The sequence below is a fragment of the Saccopteryx leptura genome, chromosome 1, assembly GCF_036850995.1.
Source record: "Saccopteryx leptura isolate mSacLep1 chromosome 1, mSacLep1_pri_phased_curated, whole genome shotgun sequence".
In the NCBI taxonomy this organism is placed as follows: Eukaryota; Metazoa; Chordata; class Mammalia; order Chiroptera; family Emballonuridae; genus Saccopteryx; species Saccopteryx leptura.
This window is the reverse complement of record NC_089503.1, coordinates 1245232-1272003: the sequence shown is the minus strand read 5'-3', so window position 1 is coordinate 1272003 and position 26772 is coordinate 1245232. Positions and strand designations below refer to the sequence as shown.

The 26772-nt window shown below is 59.0% G+C and overlaps 1 protein-coding gene across 2 annotated transcripts in view; it reads right to left on the bottom strand.

The window, feature by feature from the left end:
- The window catches only part of LOC136398295 (mucin-5B-like), a 78410-nt gene that overhangs the window by 17268 nt on the left and 34370 nt on the right, over window positions 1–26772 (bottom strand). Inside the window, exons 1-23 of one of the 2 annotated variants that reach the window (XM_066372684.1) lie at window positions 12434–12576; window positions 10125–10196; window positions 9323–9373; window positions 8697–8958; window positions 8460–8574; window positions 8244–8334; window positions 7940–8046; window positions 7022–7223; window positions 6494–6619; window positions 6243–6360; window positions 5619–5757; window positions 5178–5288; window positions 4917–4986; window positions 4400–4537; window positions 3915–4079; window positions 3564–3658; window positions 2595–2721; window positions 2092–2347; window positions 1556–1611; window positions 1318–1418; window positions 947–1098; window positions 508–646; window positions 316–429 (exon numbers count right to left, since the gene is read on the bottom strand). In XM_066372684.1, the coding sequence (XP_066228781.1) occupies window positions 316–429; window positions 508–646; window positions 947–1098; window positions 1318–1418; window positions 1556–1611; window positions 2092–2347; window positions 2595–2721; window positions 3564–3658; window positions 3915–4079; window positions 4400–4537; window positions 4917–4986; window positions 5178–5288; window positions 5619–5757; window positions 6243–6360; window positions 6494–6619; window positions 7022–7223; window positions 7940–8046; window positions 8244–8334; window positions 8460–8574; window positions 8697–8958; window positions 9323–9373; window positions 10125–10196; window positions 12434–12503 (2877 nt within the window). In that variant the 5' untranslated portion in view covers window positions 12504–12576. Of the gene's footprint in view, window positions 1–315; window positions 430–507; window positions 647–946; window positions 1099–1317; window positions 1419–1555; window positions 1612–2091; window positions 2348–2594; window positions 2722–3563; window positions 3659–3914; window positions 4080–4399; window positions 4538–4916; window positions 4987–5177; window positions 5289–5618; window positions 5758–6242; window positions 6361–6493; window positions 6620–7021; window positions 7224–7939; window positions 8047–8243; window positions 8335–8459; window positions 8575–8696; window positions 8959–9322; window positions 9374–10124; window positions 10197–12433; window positions 12577–26772 lie in introns of those variants that run through there. The other variant, XM_066372661.1, reaches the window with a different exon arrangement.

Genomic DNA, 26772 nt, shown 5'->3' with positions numbered 1-26772 from the left:
GACCTTATAAGGGAGGTGGTGTTGCTGTGACAGAGGCAGAGACGGGAGGAACAGCCACGAGTCCCGGAGTGAACGCCTGGAGCCCTCAGACACGGGGGGAGGCCAGCAGGACCCTCCCCCGGACTCTCTGGAAAGAGCACAGCCCTGGGACACCTGATGGTGAAGTCCTGCCTCCAGGTTTAAGTGGCTGTGGCCACCCATACAGAAAACATACAGCTGGAGGCCAAGGGCCCCAGGGCTGGGGACCCCGACAAAGTGAGCCGGCCGGCTGCAGAGGGAGGGAGAAGGTTCCCGGGCCCCACCCCCAGCCCTCACCTCCAGGAAGAGCTTGATGGCCTTGGAGCAGGTGACGCCCGTGGTCCCGCAGGGGACGTTCTCGGTGACAATGCGGAAGGTCCCGCTGGCGGTGCTGTTGCCTCCGCAGTGGTCCTGGGATGGGGAGAGGGGACACGCAGGTCAGGCCCTGAGCCTGGCGGCTGGCAGGGCGGGGGTGGGGAGGCCGCGTACCTGGGCCAGCGTGTACTCGCAGCTGCCCTCGAAGTTGTACCGCTCGCCGTCGAAGGTGATGAAGTGGCCGTCCCCGTAGGCCACGCAGGTGCCCAGGCAGGGCTGGTGGCTGCACTCCCATTTGCGGTTCCGGCAGGTACTGCGAGGGGCGGAGAGGGACATCCTGCTCACTCACCGGGCCACAGAGCGGCAAGGACTGGGACCCAGCCCCGACCCGGCCTGAGGGGGTCAAAGGAAGCAGCTTCTGCAGCTCTTGGCCCCTGTGGCCCTGCTGTCTGCTGGTCCAGAGGACAAATGGGACCAAATGGAACTTTCCAAGGGGTGGGGCCCACGCCAAGCCTCTGTTCCTCTCTGCCTCCTGTCAAAGACTCCCTGGTGGTCTCAGCGGCCACTCTCTGCCCACCCCACACGGCCCATCCCTGAGAGACCTGGGACCCACCAGGTATTACAGTCGACCCTGATGGTGTCCCCGGGCCGGTAGGTGGCCTCATTGTGCAGGCAGGGGCAGTCCTCCTCGGCCACGCAGCCCCCGCTCCCGTCGGACACCAGCCCTGGGGGACAGACGCAGCCGGACACGCAGTGAGTGCTGAACTGTGGACAGAGGGGTGCCGGTCAACGGTGCGGCCCCTGCTGTGGCCCACGGCCGTCCCGGGTGGTCCAGGCTGGGGGCGGCCCCTGCTGCGGCCCACGGCCGTCCCGGGTGGTCCAGGCTGGGGGCGGCCCCTGCTGCGGCCCACGGCCGTCCCGGGTGGTCCAGGCTGGGGGCGGCCCCCCCCCTCGGCAGCGGCAGGCTGCGCCCAGCTGACTCACACACTCCACATCCAGCGAGTGGCAGCTGCGGAGGCACTCGGCCCCGGGCGTGCCCGACGAGGCGTTGCTGCAGTCCAGGTACACCATGGGGGCCACACAGCCTGTGAACGGAGCGCAGGCGACAGGGGACTGACCGCGCCGCCAGGACCCCGCCCCAGGCCGGCAGAAGCCCCTCCCACCTGCCCCCCCCCCAGCGGGGGCCCACGCTGGCTGGCGGCTGCAGGAGGGGAGGCGGTACCCGTGTTGGTCTGCTCCGCGGCGCCCAGACAGCTCAGCTTCCCACTCGCACACGAGCTATGAGAAACGGACGACTAATCTAGGCCGCTGCCCGCTGCCCCCACAGACCCAGCCAGATCTCGGCAGGGCGGGCACACGGGGCCCCAGACCTATGTCCAAGATCAGGGTGGAGGCCCCATATCCCACAAGCAAAGGTGCTGAGGCCACGGCCAGCTGGGTAAGGAGCTGTCCACGGTCGAGCATGGTGTATGTGTGTGTGTGGCGGGGGGGGTTGAGGCTGGCCCCAGAGTGGACATTACCCCCTCAGCACCCTCTGAGTCCCGGAACCTCAGAACACCCTCCCAGGCCCAGGGAGTAGAGGTCTTTCTCTGCAGAAGGGCTGAGGGGTGGGCGGGGAACTTCCCGCCCCCGGGAGCCCCCTTCGTGTTTCTGAGCCCTCTGGCTGTGGGGCGGGCAGGCCCTGACCCCGGCCCGCCCGCCCAGGGAGGGTGGGACATTGCAGACAGGCTGCTCGGGAGCTCGGGCAGCGGCCCTTACCACACCACGCCCTGGTCGTGCACCACCTCCCCGGGGGCCACCACGGAGCCGTGGAAGTAGCAGGGACAGGCCTCGGCGGACACACAGTTGCCCGCGTCGTCCAGGAAGGTGCCGCGGGGGCAGGTGCAGCCGTCCACAGGCATGAAGGTGACGCCGCAGGTGACGTCGGCCTGGCTCAGGGCCCGGCAGGTGGGCTGGCAGCTGTCCACCAGGTAGGCGTAGCTCTGGGACTTGGGGCAGATGCTCATGTACTTGGCTGAGGGCAAGGAGGGGGGCAACACTCAGGTCAGTGGCCAGGCTGGGGCTGAAGCGTCCCGAGACTCAGTTTCCTCTCTGGAAGCAGGGATGGTAAGGGCGCCAGCTTCTCGGTTGGACCAGGGGAGGAGGAAGCACCATGCTCGCGCTGAGGACGCTGGGTGCAGCGTGGGGGCGGCACTGCCTCGGGGTTCCCAGCAGCCGGCCCTGCCTGGGGCGACGCGGGAGCCCCTCCTCAGCACACTCACCGCAGACGCCGGCCCTCCAGCCGCGGAGCAGCACGCCCCGGGCGGCGCAGGCCCGCACGTAGGAGGAGAGAGCCGCGCACAGGCAGTCCTCACTCTTCTCACAGTTGCACGTGTCGAAGAGGCAGTTCTGGGGACAGGGCGTGGGGTGTCAGGGACCCCCCCTGGCCCACCAGAACCCCTCCTTTCCCTGTCCATCCTCCTGAGATCCCCCCTACCCCGCCTTCACCCCTCGATGACCTGGAGCTCGGCCCCAAGGAGGGCCCACAGCACACAGAGCCCAGAGGCGCTCTCAGTGGTGGGACAGACACCAGACTGGGGGGGCAGGGGGAACACGACACCACGACAAGCAGGAAGGGGTGAAGCCCGGCTGAGTGGGGTCTGCAGGAGAGGTCTCTGCAGGACCAGCACCGGCGGTGCCGCCCTTGGGGGTGGTGCAGGAAGGTGTGGGCAGGGAGGGTGCACTACTCCCCAAAGGGGCAGAGGTGGGACCGTTTTCCCGTGTAGACAGGGTCTTCCAGCTGGGGAATCGTGTGCATTTTAGGGCTTTGAGCTTCTGGAAACGGGGTCTGGAAGCCAACGGTTGTGGTTGAATTGTGCCCCCTCCCCTGGGGCCTGGAATGGAGACCCCGGGGCAAACAGCGTCTTTGCACAGATGATTAAGCACAGATGAGGTCACTCGGGTGAGCCCTGATCCAACATGACGGTGTCCTCATATGAAGGGACAGGCACACACATAAGGGACAGTAGGGCCCACTTGATGACAGAGGCCAAGGCTGGGGGGACGTGGGCATAGCCCAGGAAGGCCTGGCGCCCTAGAAGCCGGGGGGAGGGCAGGAAGGATCCAGAGACTTCCGTGGGATCTCAGCCCTGACAGAGGGAACCTGGAGGGAGGCTCAGGGTGGGTGGGGGCGGCTCCTCTCCAGCCCCCACTGCACCGAGTGCTGGGCCCCGGCCGGTCCGGGCTCTCACCTGGTGGAAGGGCGCAGGGCTGACCGTGGAGTGGCAGGGCGAGAAGGGCCCGGCGGGGTCGGTCAGCAGGGAGCACCAGTGCTGGGCGTAGTTCTCTGGGGAGAGGGCGCCAGGGGCGGTCACCCGGCACAGCCACCCCCTCCTCTCCTGGCACCTGCCCCCCGCCCCCCGCCGGCCTCTGCTCCTCACACACACAGGCCTTGAATTGGGTTTGGGGCATCCACCGGCCATGTGGGCCCTGCTTACAGGAGATGGGGTTCTAACACCACCCTCCCGCTCTCCCGAGATCCGGCTTCCCCCAGCCCCCCCCTGCCCCAGAGCCCCCCACTACCACCCCAGGAGTGCGGATACCGTTCTCCACGCTGAGGGAGCAGGGGTCCTCGAAGCTGTTCTTGACGTTGGGGCAGGCGGCCTGGGTCTTCCAGGTGTTGGCGAAGGCGGCGGCCGTGCCCTCCACCACGCCACCGAGGGTCCGGAAGTCGTCGGCCTGGTTCTGGTTGAAGTTCCCGCAGAGGCCTGGGGCCAGGAGGGGCGTCAGCAGGCTGTCCAGCCCGGCCCCTGCGGTCTTCCCCACCCCGTGATTTTGGTTCCGGAATCATCTGCGGATAAGCTCTGGTGGGGTGGGTGAGGGTCAGCCCCTGTGCGAAGCCCCCCGAGTGATGGCAGCCTGCTGTGCCACTCTCCATCCCCCCCACTACGGGTCAGACTGGTCGGCCATCTCCGGTGCCCTGGGAGCCACTGCCTGCCCCCAACAACGACCCCCCCGCCCCCGCCACACTGCCACCCACACTGGCAGCCGGCCCGGAGTCCTGCTCCCAGCCCGTGCCTGTCCTCACCGCACATCCGGCCGCGGTAGGCCGGGTCCAGCCTGAGGAGCACCTGCATGAGGGGCACCAGCTGCACCTCCAGCTGCAGCCCCAGCCCCGTGTGCACCAGGATGAAGAAGGTCGAGGGCCTGAACATGGTGATGTTGGCTGTAGCAGGCGGGAAGGGGTAGGAGAGGTAGGGACATGGTCAGAGGCTGCAGAGAAGCCAGGCCCGGTCTCGCTGACCACCAGTGCCTGGGCCCCCTGCGCTTCCGGAGTGGCCAAGGAGGCAGGGACCGGCTCAGACAGGCGTCCAGTGGACTCCAGACACCCACCGTGGTCCAGAGGCAGGGCAGGAGCTCTGGACTCCCAGAGGCCGGGGTTTCTGCAGCCAGAGGTGGAACCACTGACACCCCACTCGGATCATGACAGACCACCCCTGGGACGTTCTGGGACGGCCCGAGGCCTCAGAGAGCCAGCCAGGGGCCCAGCAGGCTCAGGGCAGATGCTCTCTGGACACGGCCCGGCTGTCCCCGGGGGCCCGTACCTGCTGACATGGGCAGCTGGGTGTAGATGGAGTTCACGAACACCGCGCCGTTGGCCTGGATCCGGATGGTCTAGGAGGGGAGGTGGGGCCGCAGTCAGCGCGGGAAGGAGCCCCTGGGAGTCTGGGGGTGGCTCTACATCAGTCAGTCCCAGAAAGGGCGGCTGTCACTGGGGCCGGGGGTTCCGGGGGGGCAGTGGGAGCTTGCTTCCTCCCCGTCTCTGTCCTCATCCCTCTCGTGGGCGACGGAGGCGGGACCCTCACCGTGTCCCCGCCGGTCATGCTCAGGGTCACCGATTTGAGGCAGTTCTCGTTGTCCGTCAGACCACATTTCCGCAGCTCGGCCAGCACGGTGAAGCCGTTGTCTGCGCATTCCTGGGGGCAAATTAGGGCGGGGCTGAGTGTGTGCACGTGGGTATGCATGTGTGTGCATGTGCACGTGTGTGTGTGTGTGTCTGTGCGTGTGCATGTGCACGCGTGTGTGTGCGTGGTCCTTGTGCCTGGAATGCCCATGAAGGCTGAAGGTGGACGGTGGCCTCCTGTGGCCTCTGGCACCTGCAGTCACCTCCAGGTAACCCAGGTCTCAGGGTCTGGAAGCCCCTCACCTTCCCTCTGGGGATGGAACCCACGAGGGGGTCGTGGGGGCTCCACCCACCCCGTTGGCCATCGCAGAGGAGGGCTGAGGGTGCGGGGCCGGGGCTGCACCTTGGACAGGACGTAGCTGCAGTCCCCGTGCACATCGTAGAACTTCTCGTCATAGGTGAAGATGTGGGAGCCGCCCTGGACGGAGCAGGTGGCTGGGCACGGGAAGTCCAGGCACTGCCACAGTCCGCCGGAACAGGTGCTGGAGGAGGCCGCGAGCAGAGCGGCCGGGTGAGGGGTGGGGCGGTGGCCCCACCCCACGTACGCACGTACCCACGTACTCACGTACTCACTCACGTAGTCACGTACTCACTCACGTGCCCACGTACTCACGTACCCACGTACTCACTCACGTACCCACGTACCCACGTACTCACGTACTCACGTACTCACTCACGTACTCACGTACTCACGTACTCACTCACGTACGCACGTGCCCACGTACGCACGTACCCACGTACCCACGTACTCACGTACTCACATACTCACTCACGTGCCCACGTACTCACTCACGTACCCACGTACTCACTCACGTACCCACGTACCCACGTACTCACGTACTCACGTACTCACTCACGTACTCACGTACTCACGTACTCACTCACGTACCCACGTGCCCACGTGCTCACGTACCCACGTACTCACGTACCCACATTCCCCGGGCAGGACAAGGGGGGGGCTGCCTACCAGGAGCTGCAGCTGGTGGAGAAGGAGGCGCCCGGGGCGTAGGTGCGGCCGCTGTAGGTGCAGGGGCAGCGCTCCAGGGGCAGGCAGCCCGTGTTTGTGACGTCATCCAGCACCGTGCCTGGGGGGAGGCGGGAAGGGGGTCATCTGAGGCCACGGACGAGGGTTGGGCGTTGGGAGCGTGGTGACCGGAGGCAGCCACGAAGGGGGGTCGGGGACGGTCCCGGGGTTAGGGGGGTGCCAGGAGGACCTGCCTGGGGGACAGAAGCAGCCGTCGACACAGTGGTCCTCGCAGATTTGGGAGCTCAGGGGGTTGGAGCAGGTGTCCGCACAGGACGGGCCACACTCCTGGTGTTGCATGTTGAAAGGGCACATCCGGGCTGCAGGGAAGGGACAGCATTTGGCCCCCAGGAAGCCCCCTCTTGCCCATCTGCTGGATGGGTAGACTGGCCACCTCCACTCCCACCTTCCATGTGTCACCAAGGGTCCCCCAAAGCCACAGCTGGACCCGGGGCACTCCCCGGTTTCAGAAGCGTTGGCCATGCTTGTCTGGGCGCCCAGCTGTCTCCTGGGATCTGGTGAACGGAGCTCACTGGGCCTGCGCTGGGTCCTCCCTCTGGGGCCCCAGACCCTCTCTGCTCTCCTGCCCATCCTCTCTCTGTGGGCCCCCGGGGTGGCTCCACCCACCAGGGGTCCCCCCCAGGGGTCTCCTCCCTCGCCCGCCCCATCCTCAGGGACTCGGTGTGGGTGCAGCCCCTGGCAGCTGGGGCACAGCCACTCACGGCAGAAGTCAGGGCCCCTCCAGTTCTGCGGCTGGCCCCCTGCATGGGCGCACTGGCGGGAGTACTCAGCAAAGGTGGCACACGGGCAGCTGGGGCAGCGGCACAGGTCCTGGACGCAGGCGGCCACGTACGGGTCGGCATCCACCAGCCCGTTGCACTCGGTGAAGGCCGGGCCCAGCAGCGTGCGGCGGCAGACACCATCCTGGGGGGCACAGGGGCTGGGCACACTCTGCCTCCCCGTGGAACTGTGTGGGGACCCCGGCCCAGCAGCCTTACCCAGGCCGGGGGACCCCCTCCTTCCCTGGGGTTACTTCCATCCAGCCAGCCATCTGTCTGTCCATCCGTCCACCCCCCAGGGCTCCAGGGCACACAGGGGGCCCCCAGCAGAGGTGCAGACCCCGTCACCAGAGGCAGCTCAGACAAGGGCAAGAGGGAGGTGCCATCCACCCTTGAGCAGCCTCTGAGGGACATCCTCCTTCCCCAGCTGCGCCCTGACCAGCAGCTGGGGGGTGGGCACAACCCGGAGTCCTGATTTCGGGCTCGGGGGGGTCCCAGAGCTTCCAGGCCACTTCTAAAGGCAGGGTTCCCCCCAGCTCATCAAAGGGTCTCCCTGAGTGCCCCCACTCGTGGCAGGACCGTGCGAGGGGCATGCATTTGCAGGCACAGATGGGCACACACGTTTACACAGGGGTTACCCACACACTTAGATGTGTGCAGTGAGGGGAAGGGTGTGAGTGCAGAGGATGCACTGCTAGGGTGGAGGCCGAGTCCGCAGCTGCCCCGGGGCTAGGAGACCCTCCCTCCACCTGGACGCCCAAGGTCCCAGCGCCAGGATGCCTGAGCCCACCCCCCGGCTGTCCTCACGTCCTGGGAAGCAGGGGCTGCAGGCAGGCGGGACCCCTGGAGGAGGGCTCTCACCCTGTCCGTGCAGGTGTCGTCTGAGGAGGGCTGGGGGTCCTGGCACTGCTCCATGGGCCCATCTAGCTTCTGCAGGTTCCCAAACTGTAGAGGGGTCAGCCTGACGTCTGGGGAGAGGAGGCGACCGTGGAGGGGGCAATGAGGGGCTCTGGGGCAGTGCAGGGGAGGCTGCCCATGCCCAGGACGCCCCCGACCCTGACCTGCTCCCTGTCCAGCGCCCAGGTGAGCCCCCACCTCCAGCATCCCCGGGACCCTCCAGCCCTCGTTGGCTGCCTGTCGCCCCCGGACCCCTGGTGGCACTCACTGTGGGCATAGAACTCATTGACGGCTGGGAGCCCGTTGAAATCTCCACAAAGACCACACGTCTGGTTGGCGTACTTGGGGTCCAGCTCCAACTAGGGGTGAAGGAGGGAGAGCTCCAGGTTCTGCAGGCCTGGCAGGAGCCCCTGCGGACCCCCAGCCCACCTGCGGAGGCTCCCACAGCCAAGGCAAGAGGGGTGTGGGTAGGTGGGCATCTCACCAGGGCGCTGTCCTCTCTGTTCCACATGAAGGTCAGCACCAGCCGGACGGTGACCTTGATATAGTTGCTGCTCTGCTCCACCAGGAGCCCGGCCTGGCTGTAGGGAAGCTCCTCCCTGGTGTAGAAAGGTCTGTTCCTCCGACAGCCCTGGCTTTGGGTGGGGTCCCGTGCCCTCCCCACAGCTCTGACCCCTGAGCCCACCAGGGTCTTGACCCCTCCCGCCCCTGCCGGGCTCACCGCCGCCCGTTGATGAGGACAGAGCCGTTGGAGACCTCCAGCACCATGCCCTGGGTCTTGAGGGTGACGTGGGTGATGGCGGGCCTGGAGCTGACCGGGCCGCGGCGGAGCTGGATGTTGAAGTCCTCGTAGGCGGCCCCGCAGTGCGCCGAGAAAACGTAGTTGCAGCGTCCGGGGAAGCGGAAGATGTCCCCGTCGAAGGTCTTGTAGTGGAAGTCGCCCCACGTGCTGCAGACCCGCCCGTTGTGTGCCGGGTCCAGGGCTGTGGGGAGGGCATTGGTGACACCACGCCCCCCCCCCAGGCCATAGGCCACCACCTGTGCCCAGTCTCCGTGGGAGAAGGCACACAATTTGGGAGTGGGAAGCCAGGAGGGTGGCCAGCCTCTGACCACTGCGCCTGCCTTGCTCCCCTCAGCGCCTCTGTTTCTCCTGACCCCTGACGCCTTGCCCAGCACCCCGAGGCAGTCCTAAAAGAGCTGTCCGCAGGGAAGGCTTCCAGCTGTGCCCAAAGCCAGCCAGCTGCCTAGCTGCCCCTCACTGTCCCAGCTTTATCCCAGACCTGTGACTGCCTGTCCCCCCCCCAGGGCTGGCAAGCACCCCCGCCTCCATCAGCAATGTCCACTTACAGCTCATGGTGGGGAGGACAGTGATAGGTGGAATGAAGTTCACGTGCTGGGCTGCAGAGTGAGGGCAGGTCACATCAGGAAGACGGCCAGGGAGTCACACCCCTCCCAGGGCCCCCCCTTGGGCCAACCCTGACTCACTCCCGGGAGCCCAGGACTAATGGTTGTCCACTGCTGGACACTCCTTATCTGTCCAAGACATGCTCCTACCCTGGGCTTGTCACTGTGCCCCTTGCCCTGAGCGTGTGTGAGTGCTGTACGTGTGCATGTGTGTGTGCACGTTTATGAGCATGTGTGCAAGGACACACATGTATGTGTGTGTGAAAATGTGTGTGCACATCGTGTCTGTGGTATGTGTGTACATTTGTGTGTGTGCATGTGTGCATGTTTGAGTGAGCATGTGTGTGTGCTGTGTGAGCACATGCATGTGCGAGTGCATGTATGTGTGAACATGCACGTGCACACCACACATGAGTACATGCATGTGTGAGTGTGTTCACGCTGTGTGCACATGTGCATGTGAGTGTGCAAACATGGGTGCGCACACCATGTGTGAGTATGTGCATGTGTGAGTGTGTGAACATGTGTCACATGCTGTGTGTGAGTGTGAGTGCGTGCACACGGTGTGAGTGTGTGTGTGAGCGTCTGCTCTGTGCCTTAGTTTTCCCGCTTCTGATCCAGCCCCGAGCACCGCCTCCTCCCTGGGCAGATGGGATCTGGGAAGGGCCCGTGAGTCAAGCAGCGGAGCTGGCACCGGCTCTGTCCCCACCCCGCCCGGCCCCTTCCACCTGCCCGGGCCATGTACCTGTCTTCATCCTCTGGCTGCCCTTGGCGGCCTCTGCACCCGCCCCACTTGGCTCTGCGCTGCCCTGGGTCTCTGTGGGAAAGGGGGTGGGCGTCAGCAAGAAGCTCAACACGTCACCCCCCCCACAACACGCCGCCCCCCCCCACACACAGCCGGTTTGGAGCCCCAGTGGCGGGTCTCTGGAGGCTGCAGGGTGGTGGCCACACGAACAGGCTGTGGCCTCCCGGTCACTCAGTGGGACAGAAGGCAAGGCCTCTGCTGGGGCGGAAGGTTCTGGCAGGGGCTGCGCCCTGTCTGTGGCCATGTGAGGACCCCCTCCCTCCCCAGCGATGAATGTGGGGGGCGCCTCAACCCTCGTCTGACAGGGCAGGACAATGGAATCAGGAAAGGGCGTTGGCCCCGCTGACCCCGGCCTCCTCGGGGAGAGGGTTCGGCCCCATCCCGCGTCCCTCCGAGGAGGACAAAGACAGGCTTTGTTGGGGAGACACACACGCGGTCGGGGAGGCTTCCGGACGTGACTTAGCAGAAACCCAAGACCAGAGCGCAGCTCCGCACTGGCCACCGGTCAAGGCGGGTGGGACTCCTGGAGCCCAACGCTGGGCCAGCCGAGGTCACTGCGTCCACTGCCTCCGGGCAGGGCCTCCCCAAGCCAGCCTGGCCAGGGCCCGGCCCCCACAACTTCTCGCTGCCTCGGTGGACAGGACTGGGACCCCAGACCCCTCTTTGCCAGGCTCGGGGCGGGGACACCCCTTCACATGGTCCGGGGTTCTTTCCTCGTGTCTGCCAGGGGCCCCACACTCAGCCCCAGCCCGCGCCTCATGGCCCGTGCAAGGCGAGGTCCTGGATGTCCCCGGGGTGCGGGGACGAGCTCGGCAAGGGGTCCGGGAGCAGCCGTCACGGCTGACTCTTGGAAACCGCAGGACTGGCCCTGCTGTCACCTTCCCTCTCGAGCGAGGGCCCCAGTCCTCAGAGCTCAGCTGCCCCCTCCGTCCGTCTGTCCACTGCTGACCCCAGACCTGCAGTGCCTCCCGCCTGTCCCTGACCCCTATCAGTGGCTGACCCCACGCCCATAGAGAGAACATAGTCACATGACACCCCCTCCTCTGGGGCTCTGGTCAGATTTCCAAGAGAATCGGCTCTATGCGGGCCCTCCTCTGGGGGCTGGGGAGCCAGCCCCGTGAGCCTGGGTCTCCCTCACTCACCAGAGAAATGTCCGCCACCGGCCCCCATCACGCAGCTGTGTGGGTGCGCATGCCCCCGGTGTGCAGACTCCCCACTCAGGGCCCACCTGCACCTCTCCCCTAACGGAAGCTGCAGCCCAGGGGACCCCCACCCACGGTGTGTCTCCCACCGAGGGGCTTGCTCCCAAGATGAGGGAAGAGAGTGGAGGGTGAAGTGCGGCTCGCTGCGGGCCTACTCGGGCGCAGGACCCAGAGTTGGGGGGCCCGGGAGCCTGAAGGAGCCCCACTGAGCAGGCACACGGCTGTGCAAACCTGCCCCCCAAAACCAAGCAGCAGGCCAGCGTGTGCCCGAGCCAGGGGGCGTCCCAGGACCCCCACCAGCAGTTGCCATGGGAAAGCAAGCACCCCTCACCTCCAGCCCGCTCACCCCAGGGAAAGGGGCTGGCGGGAGGGGCTCAGGGGGACCCCCGCTCCCCTTTCCCGCCTCCCTTCCCCCCAGCCTACGTCCCCCTGCCCACACCCCGGACTCGAGCTCGGGTGAGGCGCCATGGGGACAGCTTGTGGAACTGAGTGCAGGCGGGGTGGGGACAGGAGCCACCCAGACAGCGCCTGGGGCGCATCCTTTCCGATGACAGGAAAGCATTAGGGTTTGTGGGTGAGCGAGGCCCAGCAGCGGGTGGGGTGTGGGGGTCGGATGTGGCTCCCTGCGGCTGGGCCACCTGTTCACCCCTCGGCAGCCCCATTTCAAGGAGGTGGTTCAAAGCCACGTGGGGGCTGCCGTGGGGTCTGTCTCCACGCCCCCCCCCCAGGCTGGCCCTGGAGGGCAGAGTGGAGACGCACCCCACCTGGGCAGGGCCTGGTGCTGGTGGCTGTCCCTGCCCACTCTGGTGGGGGCTTCACAGGGACCAGAGAGCCCCCCAGACTCAGCACCCCCGCCTGCGCCCACCTCATCCAAGCCTGGAGGCCAAGACCCTCTTGGCGGCTCCCGGGGAGGGGAGGGGGGTGAGGTGGCCCAGCCTCTCCTGGACACACGGGTCAGGGCTCCTGCCTGTCCATCCTCGGCAGGCACACCTGGAGTGGCCCTCAGAGGTGCCCCCTTCGTGAGGACAGGCGAGGGTTCCACCTTACCTGCCTTCCGCACCAGGAGCAGGACCAGGAGGGCCCACGCCAGCATCCTGCACCGGCTCGGGGCGCCCATCCTGGGGGCCGGCAGGAGGGCAGGAGGCGAGCAGGGAGCGGGAAGAGATGCTCACTCCCCTGGGGGCCTCGGGGCTTATGTAGCAGGAAGCCTTGGCCCCGCGCCCAGCCCCTGGGCCATGGGGGCACCTTCCTCCCCTCCGGGCCAGCCACGTGTGTTTGTTCTTGGGGAGGGGCCGGAGCAGGAAGGTGGCTGGAGGAGGAAGGGATTTCGGCTCTGGGCCGGGAGACACAGGAAGCCCCCCACCCCCACCCACCCTCCCGCCAAGCCAAGCAGCTTCTGAGAATCAGCAAGGAGAGGGGGTGCCCGCCCGTCTGACACCAGGAGGGTGACGCAGGCGGCCCCTCTAGGTGCAGGCAGGGCACCCCACCTCACTCAGCGGGGAGGGTGGTCAGCACCCGGCCTCACGGGCGGTCACGGGCGGCTGAGAGATGGGACAGAGAGGACGAGGCCTCGGCTCACCACCTGTCCCAGGAGTAGAGCGGGCGCTACAAGGCCGTGAGGTCATTGCTGCCCAGCCTGGCGAGTGGTCTGGGGTCCTCTGCTCCACTGGGGGGTGGTTGGTCAGGTGTAGAGAGCAGACAGGGTACCTGCTCTGTGTGGTGTGTGTGGGGGGGTTCCCAGGAGGAGACTCTGTGTGTAAGAATGCCAGCCACGGTGACCAGTGCCCCTTGGAGGTCCTCTTCATCACCAGTTCAAGTTCAAGGGGAAACAAAGCTTTGAGAGTGGACACCCTGGCCCAGCTGGCCCCTGTCCAACACCCTGGTCAGGACGGGGCAGAAGCTCCCAGCCTGGGGTCCTTGGTGACCAGCCCTCACTCCCAAGCCCGGCTTGTTAACTGAGGGGTTGCCAGACCACCTGGGGTCCTCGGCCCACAGCAGGCCCCACAGGGACAATGTGCAAGCTGGTGACGTGCCTGCCCCGTGAGTCCCCCAGAGGGGCTGCCAGGGTCACCTCAGTGAGAACCGGGGGGGCTCCACCAGTCCCCACCCCAGGTGGAAGCCACGACAGCCCAGCTCCCCAGCTGGTGGGTTGGATTCTGGGCCCCATAGTAACCGACACCCCAGCCTTCTCGCTCTCTGGCTCTTACAGTGTCCTTGCTCCAAACCTGACCGCACCCCTTGTCCCCTGGAAGGGACTGAGCGAGAAGCACAGGGTCCTTTCCTGCGAGTAGCACCCTCAAACTGGCTGGCGGTGGGCGTTTCTCAGTTGGTTTGCGTGATACACAGAAGGGGGCACCTGGTACCCCCACCGTTAACCTGGTGTCCATTTCAGAGAGGCTAAAAAAAATGTTTTTAAAGAATTTTATCTCCCTTAAAATTTTTATTTATTTCACAGAGACAGAGAAACATCAGTTTGTTCTACTTTATTCACGCATCTGTTGATCGACTCTTGTATGTGCCCCGACCGGGGATCGAACCCGCAACCTTGGAACGTCGGGACCACGCTCTCACCCACTGAGCTACCCTGCCCAGGGAAAGGCGGAATTTGTCGCTGAATTGCTGGGTCTGCTTGAGTCCATGGCCTTGCAAACCTGGGCCCTGGCCTGGGGCTGAGAGGCCCAGAACCCTGACCGGAGACCCAGGGGTGGTACTCCGCCCCCCCGCCCCCTCCTCCGTCCACCGCCGCCATCTCCAGGGCTGAGGGTGTGGGGCTGGGAGTTCAGCGTCTCGGGAGTGCTTTCACGTCCGGCCCGCCCACCCCAGTTGTCCCCACTGCCGAAGGGCATCGCTGGAGGGGGCCCCCACGGGAGGGCTGGGGTGGGGCCTGCAGGACAGGCCAGGAGGCTGGGCTGGAGCCGCTGCTGGGCCCCCCTGTGCCCCCCTGTGCCCTCCTGCTGAGGCTGTGCCCAGGCCGCAGCCGCCCCTGCCCGGCCTCGCCTTCCTGCCCTTCCTCCTGGCAACCAACCGCTGTTCCATCACGCCATGGCCCTGGTCCCTGGGCAGGGTGGGGCGTGCTCACGCCCGGGCCGCCGGCCTCGAGGCCTCTCACCTGCACCAGGAGGAAGAGGAGCTGGGACCTGGTGACCCCACTGAGGCCTCGGGGAGGGGGCTCCGTCAGCCTGAAGCCTCTCGGCCAGACCTCCCCCAAGGGAGGGCAGCAGCTCACAGGCCGTGTCTCCCTGGAGGGTGGGGGTGGGGGGGTGGAGAGCCGCACGCCTGCTCTGCTGACCCCTGCCTCTACCACCCTGACGTGTGACCAGCGTCCTCGTCTGCAGGGGGCCTGCCGGGCCATTCAGGGAAGCCCCTCGCCCCCAGCATGCCAGCAGCCCATCACCTCCGTCTGGGGCCTCGAGTCCCCTATCCCTGCTGGTTTCCTGGTCACGCCTGTCCCTGCACCCCCACCCTGCACCCCCCACCCCCGCAGGCGGGCTCCTGGGGGCCGGGGGCCTGGCCCGTCGGGTCACGGCTGGCACACAGACCCCCCCCCAGCTGGTCCTTTCCAGGAGCACCCCCCAGCAGATAGAGACACTGCGGGCCCCAGGGTCTCGGCTATTGAGACATCCCGGATGCGCCGGCCCAGCCTGTTTGCCCGGTACGTTTACCTCTTCACAGTTGAAGGAGCCGAGAACAGAGGCGAGAGGAGCCGGCTGCCGGGAAGGAGGGCCCGGGCCAGCGGCCTCCAGCTGCCCCGAGAGGCTCCGGCGAGGGACGTGCCAGGAACCGGCCTGCCTCGGGCACGCCCTGTCCCTCCTTCCGTCCAGGTCCAGGGGGCGGCCAGCTGGGACAAAGAGCCCAGCGTGGATGGGATCTCAGCCATCAATAAAGACCCCCTGGCCCTGGCCGGTTGGCTCAGCAGTAGAGCGTTGGCCTGGCGTGTGGGGGACCCAGGTTCGATTCCCGGCCAGGGCACATAGGAGAAGCGCCCATTTGCTTCTCCACCCCCACCCCCTCCTTCCTCTCTGTCTCTCTCTTCCCCTCCCGCAGCCAAGGCTCCATTGGAGCAAAGATGGCCCGGGCGCTGGGGATGGCTCCTTGGCCTCTGCCCCAGGCGCTAGAGTGGCTCTGGTCGCAGCAGAGTGACCTCCCGGAGGGGCAGAGCATCGCCCCTGGTGGGTGTGCCGGGTGGATCCCGGTCGGGCGCATGCGGGAGTCTGTCTGACTGTCTCTCCCCGTTTCCAGCTTCAGAAAAATACAAAAAAAATAAAATAAAGACCCCGACCCGGACCCCCGCCACCAGCCCAGCCCGCAGCCCTGGTGCACGAGAGCCTCCAGCTTACCCCTCCCCTGCCTCCCACCACGGCAGGTGCGGCCTCCAGGACAAGGGTCCTTGGATGCATCCAGCCTCGGGCATTCACTGAGTGCTGGGTGTGTGCCCAGCGCCCCCTGGGGCACCGTGGAGGGTCTAGGAGGTCGGGCGCAGCCCTGGCGGGCTGGAGGTCTCTTCTCAGAGCCCGCCCTGGGCTCTCTGAGGGATGGGGCATTGCACACGTGTTGTCTCCTGCTCCCAGAGGGCTGCATGGACGCAGGGCAGCACCAGCATTTCTAGAAGCCCTGATCTAAAGCCTGAAAAACCCACACACAGTCCTGGTCAGCTGAGGGTCCCAGGGGTGTGGCCAGCGGTCATGAGCCAGACAAATCCAGGGTTGGGTGGTCCAGGTGGAGAAGCACTTCCTCAGGTCCTGGGATTGGGGATGGCCGAGCCCAGCCCCTGCCCCGAACGCACTCAGGGTGTTTCCGGTAGGACTCGGGGGACCAGATTTGTCCTGAAGAAATGGATGGAGGACACGTTGAGCCATCCTGGTTCCCAGGCCCTCAGGGAGTCCATCGACAGACATTACTAAACACATCTCCACCTGGGTCAGGATGTGAGGTGCAGAGAGGTGACTGTGATGTCCTTGTTGGGGGGCTGGGGGGGATGAGCAGGTCACATACCATCTGTACACCTTGTCCCCAGAGTTGTACCACTGTGAGAAAGTCCCTAACCCTGCCCAGGGCTGCAGAGATGTGGAGACCTTCTCCCAAGATGCCTGCATTGACCCTACTCCCTCCCAACGTCTTCTGCATTGCCTGGGTCTACACGGAGAGCCCTCCCCTGGCCTGTCTCCCCTCCCTCCCTGCTTCCTTCTTCCTCCCAGAGTGGGAAGAGCCCTGGGGGATACTGCCCCGGGGGATTCCCCGTGGACAGGGAGAAGAAAGGTCCTGCTCCTTGGAGCTTACACTTTGCACACGTGACCATTTAGGACAGCCACGGAACAGCTCCACCAGAGAGGGGACAGCAGGTGCAAAGACACCGGGGCAGTAGTAAAAGGTACCTAACGAAATTCACCATCTTAACCATGTGAAGTGTCTATTTAGTGGCATTAGATTCACTCATGGTGTTGTACAACCTTCCCCACCACCCAGCCCTAAAACATCTGAGTCATCCCGGAGAGAATCCATTTAAACCAGGGGTCCCCAAACTTTTTATACAGGGGGCCAGTTCACTGTCCCTCAGACCGTTGGAGGGCCGGACTATAAAAAAAAACTATGAACAAATCCCTATGCACACTGCACATATCTTATTTTAAAGTAAAAAAAAACAAAACGGGAACAAATACAATATTTAAAATAAAGAACAAGTAAATTTAAATCAACAAACTGACCAGTATTTCAATGGGAACTAGGCTCGTCTCACTGACCACCAATGAAAGAGGTGCCCCTTCTGGAAGTGCAGTGGGGTCCGGATAAATGGCCTCAGGGGGCCGTAGTTTGGGGACCCCTGATTTAAATTGTTAACTACCAGCCCCTCCCCCCGCCCCTGGCACCTACCGCCTACTTTCTGTCCCTACGGATCCAGATCCGACTCCTCCTCTAGGGATCTCGTGTCAGTGGGATCACCCGGGATGGGTCCTGCCCAGTCTGGCTTCCTCACTCAGCACAAGGTCCTCGAGGTCCATGCATGCATGCAGCCCATGTCCTTCCTTTGTGAGGCTGAGTGATGCTCCGCTGTGTGGGCGGACCGCATGCCGGGGTCCGTCCTCCGTCCGTGATCATGTCCGAGGCTGCTTCCGCCGTTGCCTCTTGTGAAGATGCAGCTGTTTGACTCCCTGCTTTGGGTCTATATCTAGGAGTAGACTTGCTGGTCACCTCACAATTCCGTTTAACTTTTCTGAGGGCGCACCAAACTATGTTCTACAACAGCATTGATTTACATGCTCAGCAATGGCGCACAAAGGTTACAATGCGTCTACATTCGCACCAACACTTGTTATTTTCTGATGTTTTGATGAACAACCACCCTCCTGGGTGTGAAGTAGCCTCTCATTGTGATTTGATTTGCAATTTTTTTATTTTTATTATTATTATTTACTGATTGATTTCGGCAAGAGAGGAAGTGAGAGAGAGAGAGAGAGAGAGACAGGAACATTGAGCTGCTCCTGTATGTGCCGTGATCGGGGATCGAACCGGCAACCTCTGTGCTTTGGGATGATGCTCTAACCAACAGAGCTTTCGGGCCAGGGCGATTTGCAATTTTCTGAGGGCTATTGGTGTTGAGAATCATTTCGTGTGTCTATTGGCTGTTTACATATCTTCTTACGGGGAAAGATCCTTGGCCCATGCTTGAATTGGGCTGTTTGGTTTTTTGTTGTTAAGTTTTAGGAGTTATTACTATTGTGCATATTATTATAAATGTTCGCAAATATTTTCTCCGTTCTGCGGCTGCCTTTCAACTCCTTGATAACGCTCTTCTGGTGCGTAAAAGCTTTCCATTTTGATATGGTTCAATGTATCTCTTTTGCCTGTGCGTTTGTCTGGGGGTCGTAACCGAGGAATCCTTGCCAAATACGACACGACAGAGATTTCCCTCTTTTTTTTTTTTTTCTTAAGAGTCTCGTCATTTTTAGCTCTTACATTTAGGCCTCTGATCTGTTTTGAATTCATTTTTGTCTGTGATGTGAGGAACGGATTGGGCTTCGCTCCTGTGCACGCGGTTGTCCGGTGTCCCTGCACCATCTGTGGACAAAACTGCGCTTTCTCCACCGAATGGTCTTGGCTCCCTTGTTGAAAACCAATGACTGTATGCCAGGGCTCATCTCCGCACCATCTGGTCTACGCCACCGGTCTCTACGTCTGCCCCGCGGGTCTCTACGTCTGCTCCGCGGGTCTCTACGCCTGCCGGGCAGGTCTCTACGTCTGCCCCGCCGGTCTCTACGTCTGCGCCACCGGTCTCTACGTCTGCCCGCGGGTCTCTACGTCTGCGCCGCGGGTCTCTACGTCTGCACGGCGGGTCTCTACGTCTGCGCCGCGGGTCTCTACGTCTGCGCCGCGGGTCTCTACGTCTGCCCCGCAGGTCTCTACGTCTGCGCCGCGGGTCTCTACGTCTGCCCCGCAGGTCTCTACGTCTGCGCGGCCGTCTCTACGTCTGCCCCGCAGGTCTCTACGTCCGACGTTTTGATTCATGTAGCTTTGTACTAAGTTTTGAAATCAGGAAGCATGAGTCCTCCAACTTCATTTTTTCTTTTTTTCTTTTTCCTTCTTTTCCCAGGGGAGGTACAGAGACAGACTGCCACATGCGCCCCAAATGGGATCCACCCAGCAAGCCCACTAGGGGGCGATGCTCTGCCCATCTGGGGCCATACTCACAAGTGAGCTATTTTTAATGCCTGAGTTGGAGGCTCCATGGAGCCACCCTCAGTGCCTGGGGTCAATGTGCTCGAACCAATTGAGCCATGGCTGTGGGAGGAGAAGAGAGAGAGAGAGAGAGAGAAGCATCAATTCATTGTTTCACATAGTTGTACCATTGATTGCTTCTCTCATGTGCCCTGACCAGGGCTCAAACTGGCACCTTTGGGGTTGAGCCAGCGCCCTTGGGATTGAACCAGTGAGCTTGGTGCTCCAGGTCAATGTTCTATCTACTGCCCCACTGGCCAGGACTGAGAATGGGTATTTCTACTCCTGCAAAAAGTAAGTAAATAAATAAATAAGCAGCATTAAAGTTTTGTTAGGGACTATATTAACTTGGTCGATCCCTTTGGGTTAGATTATTCTCTTACCAATATTAAGTCTTCAAATCCACAAGCACGGGATGCATTTCTACGTATGTTCACCTTCTTTCACTTCTTTCTGCAACATTGAATGGTTTTCCGGGTACAAGTCTTCTGTCTCTTTGGTTGAATGTATTCCTGAGTGTTTTGTCATTTTCGACGCAACCGTAAATGGGATTGTTTTCTCAGTTTCCTTTTCTTTTTTTTTAAAGGTTGTTCCTTGCTGGTAGGCAGCAACTTGATGAATTCGCTCATCAGCTCAGACTTCGTTTGTCTAAGTGGCTACGTCAACACCACAGCCGGAGTAGTTTCTCAGTAGCAGAACTTTATCTCTCAGAGTTCTGGTGGCGGCAAATCCCAGGTCAGGTTGCCAGCGTGGTTGGGTTCTTGTGAAGACCGTCTTTCTGGGTTGCAGAATGCCAACCTCTCAGCAGAGGCGACAGGGGCTGGGGATCGCTCTGCAGCCTCTGTCATGAGGCATCAATCCTATCTACCAGGGCCACACTCTCACGACTTCAGCACTTCCCAGAGACCCACCCTTTACGCCATCCCCTTTGGGGTTAGGATTTTAACGTATGGGTTTGGGGAGGGGAGGGAACTCATTGAGACCATAGCAAGCTTGAATAGGGGGGGGTTGGTGGAACTTTTAGGGTTTTCTATGGATACAGCAGGTCATCTGTGGCTAGGGATGACTTGACTTCTTCCCTTCCAACTCATGTGCCTTTTATTTCTCTTCCAGGGGTCTTCAAACTTTTTATAAAAACCGCCCACTTTTGCAGTGCTGGTCAACCTGGTCCCTACCGCGCAACCAAACAGCGCTGCGATTGGCCCACCATGAAAGCTGGACCGCCCACTAGTGGGCGTTAGGGACCAGGTTGACCAGCACTGCAAAAGTGGGCGGTTTTTATAAAAAGTTTGACGACCCCTGGACCGTCCAGGCCACCGCTGACGAGCTGTGGTGCGAGAGAGTGGGTATCCTTGGCTTGTTCCTCATCTCAGAGGGGAAAACATCCATCTTCCACCATTGAACTGATGTTGGATGTGGGTCTTTCTTACGACTTCTATTATGTGGACATAGTTTCCTTCTATTCCCAGTTGTTGTTGTTTAATCACAAAAGGGTGTTGGATTTTTGGCAAATTCTTTTTCTGCATCAATAAAGATAATCATGTGGGGTTCCTGCCCCCCCCTTTTGTTCTATCCAATGTGGTGATTGATTGGTTTTTGAACGTTGAACCATCCTTGCAATCCAGGACCCACTTGGTTAGGGTGCATAATGTTTTTAATATGCATCTGAACTAGTTTGCTAGTAAATTGTGGAGGGTTTTGCATCGATGTTCATAAAGGATATCGGTTCATAATTTTCCTGAGTGTCTTTGCGTCATTTTGGTGTCAGGGTGGTGATGGCCTCGTCGAATGAGTAAGTGCTCCCTCCATTAGAGTTTTCAGTTGTTCTTTTTTCTTTTCTTTTTTAAGAGTTTGGCAAGTTTTTGAATTAACTCTTCTTTAAATGTTTGACAGATTTCACCAGTGACGACCCACTTCATGGGCTTTGTTCATTTGTCGGGAGGGTTTCGGTTCCTGATTCCACCCCATTACTGGTTCTGTCTCGGTCGACTCAATTTGTCTAATCCCTCAGGAGTCAGTTGTGTTAGGTTGTGTGTTTTTACGAATCTGTCCGTTTCTTCTAGGTTAGTACGTTTGTTTACAATGTTATTTTATGATAATACTTTTTTTGTAATCAATGGCAAAATTGCCTCTGTCTGATTTTTAAAACTTGAGTCTTCTCTCTTTCTTTCTGAGTGGTTGCTAACTAGCTAAACATTTGTTAATTTTGTTGTTCTTTCAAAGAACCTACTTTTGCTGGGGGGAGGTTGTTGTTGTTGTTTTTTGGGTGTTTTTTTTGTTTTTTTTTGTTTTTGTTTTTGTTTTGTTTTTTTGGTCTTCCCTACTGTCTCTTATTCTCTATTTTATTTATCTCTGCTCTAATCTTATTATTTTCTTCCTTCTAGCTTTAGTTTAGCTTTCTCCTCTTTTTTAGTTTCCTAAGGGTATACAATTAGGTTATTGATTTAAGAACTTTCTTTTTATTTTTAAAGATTTATTTATTGATTTTAAAGAGAGAGAGAGAGAGAGAGAGAAAGTGGGAATCAGGGGTAGGAGCGGGAAGCATCAACCCTTAGTAGTTGCTTCTCATATGTACTTTGACTGGGCACACCCAGGGTTTTGACTAGGCATTCCAGATTGACACTTTATCCACTGCACCACCACAGGTCAGTCTCTTTATTTACTTTTTATAAGATTTTATTTTATCGATTTTACGAGGGAGGGTGGAGAGAAATATCGATTCATAGTTGCTTCACTTTAACCTCTGCCAATATTTTATCTGGTGTCATATGTTATCTAGTTTCTTCTTCTTTTTTTTTACTCCACCACTGCCTTCTTTTGTGTTTAGTTGATTTCTTCTTCTTTCTTTTTAATTTTTATTGATTGATTTTAGAGAGAGAGGAACTTTGATCTGTTCCTGTACGTGCCCTGACTAGGGATTGACCTGGCAACCTCTGTGCTTTGGGACGGTGCTTTAACCAATGGAGTTATTCGGCCAAAGCTAGTTGGTTTCTTGTGGAGACAGATGTTTATTTTCTCCTCATGTTTATGTGTTTATTTTATAGATATTTTCTTTGTGCTTATCATGGGATTACATATAACAACCTAAAGTTATAAAAGACTCATCTGAATTGATACCAGCTTCACTTCAATTGCATACAAAAACTCTAACCATATATAGCTCTAGTCTCTCCTTATGTTACTGTAACAGATTATATATCTTATACCTGTGTTCCCAATAACATATATTTATAGTTATTCTGATGCACTTGTTTCTCAATCATGTAGAAAATAAAAAATGGAATCACAGCCCAAATTTTCAATAATAGTGGCTTCTATAGTTATCCATATGTTAAGCTTTACTGAAAATTTATTTCTTCATACAGCTTAATTTACTTCCACTCTTTTAGCATTTCTTGTAGAGTAGGTCTAGTGGTCATGAACTCCATCAGCTGTTGTTTACCTGGAAATATCACAGTTTATCTCATTTTTTGAAAAGTGTTGCCAGATATCGAATTCTTTGTTAATGGCTTTTTCTTTCAGTATCTCAAATATGTCATCCACTGCCTTTCTGGACTTCAAGGATGTCTTGTGACAAGATGCTTCTCTCTTGGTGCGTTCAAGATTTTCTCTTTGTCTTTTAATGGTTTGGTTACAATGTATGTCAGAAGGGAATCTCTTTGAGTTTGTCCTACTCGGAGTTCGTTGAGCTTCTTGGAAGTTTTTTCATCATTTCTTTTTTGTTTGTTCGGTTTATTTTTTATTTATTTATTTTTTTGTATTTTTCTGAAGTTGGAAACGGGGAGGCAGTCAGACAGACTCCCGCATGCGCCCGACCAGGATCCACCTGGTATGCCCACCAGGGGGCGATGCTCTGCCCATCTGGGGCATCACTCTGTTGCAACCAGAGCCATTCTAGTGCCTGAGGCAGAGGCCACAGAGCCATCCTCAGCGCCCGGGCCAACTTTGCTCCAGTGCAGCCTTGGCTGCGGGAGGGGAAGAGAGAGACAGAGAGGAAGGAGGGGGGAGGGGTGGAGAAGCAGATGGGCGCTTCTCCTGTGTGCCCTGGCCAGGAATCGAACCCAGGACTCCTGCACGCCAGGCCAACGCTCTACCACTGAGCCAACCGGCCAGGGCCTCATCATTATTTCTTAAAAAAGTATTTCTGTCCCTTTCTCTACTCTGCTGGGACTGTCATCACACGTCTGTTGACCTGCTTGATGGTGTCCCACAAGTTTCTTAGGCCCTATTCACTTTTCTTCATTTCCACCTCCACCCTCCCACTCCTTAAACTTAATCATTCCAACTTTCCTGTCTTTCAGTTTGTTAAATCTTTCTTCTGCCTGCTCAAGTCTGTTCTTGAATTCTTCTAGTGAATTTTTAAAATTTCAGTTGTACTTTTCAGGTCCAGAATTTGTCTTTTGAAAAATGACTTTCACCTCTTTGTTACTATCTCATTTTGTACCTGCATATTTTTCCCAACTTCCTTTGCTTTTTGGTCCATGTCTTCCTTATTCTTTGAGCATCATTAAGACAGTAATTTTAAAGTCTTTATCTAGTAAGACTGATACCTGGGTCCCCTCAGGGGTGACATTTGTACATTTATTCTGCTCCCTTGAGTGGGCTGTTTTTGTTTGTTTGTTTGTGAGTCTTGTGATTTTTTTTGTTGAAAACTGAGGAGGTCCGTATGATACCATGATAACTCTGGGAATCAGATTCTTCCCCATCCTTCAATGTTTGCCGTCCTCTTATTTTTCCTTTTTTTCTTTTTCTTTCCTGTTGTTGTTGCTATTGTTGAAGGCCTAGTGGTCCATCCGCTTTGAGACTTTTCCGATTTCCCCGAAGACTATTCCTTGTTGTGTGTGATCACGGATGTCTCTGTTCCTTTGGTTCACGCTTTGATAGTTTTCGTGACCATCGGGAGCTTTCTCAGTCTTCATAGACTGCCTCTGTGCCGAGGCCACCCTCCCATGCTTGGGCAGGTCAGCTCTGAGCCTAGTGATCAGCCCAAGCTCATTGGGCATGAGTACGGCTTCCTCAATTCCCATGTGGACATGGCTGCTTGAGAGTCTTCTAAGTGTTCAAGGGGCCTGACTTCAACTTCTCCAGGCATCAGACGGCCTATTGAATGTCTCCACCTGTAATCTTCTGCCCCAGGAGTCTGTGGGTCTGTAGTCACCTACCATTTCTTTTTTTTTTAATGATGCTGCTTTTGCCACCTGAGTTCCAAGTGAAGCAAAACAGAGGTGATTTCCTGGCATTCGTCCCTCAGGCACCAAACCGTTTAGAATGGGGGCACACAACGATTGGCAAATATGGTATTCTTAGATCCTTCAAGCTCGTGTGGTGGTGGTTAGTGGGATGGGAACTGGTTTGGCAGTTCAAGGCCAAAACTGTCCCTGCACCTGGGGGTGGGGGTGGGGTGTAAGTATGAGGAAAAATACAAAATGCCAGCAAACTTTCCTACCCTTGTGAAGATAGCTTATTCTTTTTTCTTTTTTTATAATTTTATTTTTTTAATGGGGTGACATTAATAAATCAGGATACATATATTCAAAGATAACAAGTCCAGGTTATCTTGTCATTCAATTATGTTGCATATCCATCACCCAAAGTCAGATTGTCCTCTGTCACCTTCTATCTAGTTTTCTTTGTGCCCCTCCCCCTCCCCCTTTCCCTCTCCCTTTCCCCCCTCTCCCCCCCGCCCCCGTAACCACCACACTCTTATCAATGTCTCTTAGTTTCACTTTTATGTCCCACCTACGTAACCAGGATAGCTTTTTCTTGACTGAACATAGTGTGGATGCTGCGAGCTCTGTGACTGTCTTCTGTAGTTCTGAAGCAGCTGGTTCCGATGGCTTCTCTCTCTCTCTCTCTCTCTCCTTTCTAATGTTTCTGTGGGAAAGGAGAGCTTAGAGCTCTCCGGGCCACCCTGTGGCTCATTGATTTACATTTTTAAAAAGATTTATTCTGAAAACAGAAGTTTGTGAGACAATCCTGACAGACACGAATCGATACACATCGATAAATGTCAGGGAAGAGACAGTTCTTCCTACAGCAGAACGCCAACGAGGAGGGGTGGGAGTGATGAGCGAAGGTCTATGGGCCTAGCCCGGGAGGTGACAGGCTGAGGAGCAATGCGACACCTACGTGGTCCCCAAGCACCCCCCCCCCAAGGAAGGCCCTGACCAGTGTCAAGAGCAAAATGGTCAGTTTCCTGTGGAGAAAAGTGGCAGACGAGAGACGAAAGGGGTGACACCGGAGTGCTGGGTCCACCAGACCTCGTGTGCCTTGAGGTACGCACTGTACCCCGAGATGGGCGCCGGTTCCCGGCGTTGTTCCTGATGAACGCCTGCTCCCGCCTGAGCTGGAGGGAGCTGCCGACGGACCCGGGTTGGGGGGTGCTGGGTGGAAGAACCACCTGAACACCCCCCCCCAAAGCTCACGGGCAAGAAACGCAGAGGACAGATTCCAGATCAAAGGAGAACAGAGATACATATGCGCTCATGAGTCACGCGGTCCTGGGTCAAACCCTAGCCTGGGAGACACGGACAGAGTCGAGACGACCGGGGACTGTGGGTGGGACAGAGGGTGTTTCATTCGTGACTGGGCTGATGTGACCCCTCCCCTGTTTTTAGGAGACACAAACACATGTATTTAGGGGTGCAGGGGCAAGCTTCATAAATACAAGGGGTTTGGGAGAAGTAGGTATATACAGAGAGAAAGGGAGGAAAGGAGGGTGGGCACACCCATAGCACCCCCCCAGGCAAGCAGGATTGGGGGACAGAACACAGGTACCTGTGACAGGTACACAGGATTGGGTAAAGGGCAGGTGGGAGCCTTTTTTTTTTTTTTTTGCCATTCCTGCAACTTATCCATGAACTTGCAATCACATCAGGACAAGACGTTCTTCCTCAAGTCGAATGCCAGCTGCAGTTTGGAGAATGGACAAGAAGGAGGCTCCATGTCACTGGACCTACGGGTGGACACAGTGGTGAGTAGCAGGGGAGGGGAAGGAGGAGGGAGGAGGGGAAGGAGGAGGGAGGAGGGGAAGGAGGAGGGGAGGAGGGGAAGGAGGAGGGAGGAGGGGAAGGAGGAGGGGAGGAGGGGGAGCAGGCTGAGTGGAGGCCTTGGAGAAGGGGAGACATAGGGAGGGGAGGGGAGGGGAAGGAGGAGGGAGGAGGGGAAGGAGGAGGGAGGAGGGGAAGGAGGAGGGAGGAGGGGAAGGAGGAGGGAGGAGGGGGAGCAGGCTGAGTGGAGGCCTTGGAGAAGGGGAGACATAGGGAGGGGAGGGGAGGGGAAGGGCGCCCACTTCATCTTCTGGGCAGAGGTAACTGAGTGGTCAGCAGACGTGTGTGAGGTGGCAGGGGCAAGAGGTCCCTCCCCTCCCCTTCTCCCCTCCCTCCTCTTCTCGCCCCAGCCTTTGGTGAGGCCCCTGGAGAAACAGCACCCCCAAACAGGGCCAAGTTTACAAAGTCTTCCGAGGGTCTCCCCCATAGGGAACAAAGCGAGTCGTTGGGGACAGGAATGGCCCAGCGGGGCCCAGAATGACCCCGGCATGGGCAGGGCAGGTGTGGACAGAGGAGGCGGTCAAGCAAGCCCCGGGCCCACGTTTGCTCGGGATTAAGCCAGCACACGGCAGAGCAAACAGCAGCGGAGGCCTCTGTACCCCGGGTCAGTGGCAGAGATTAACCAAG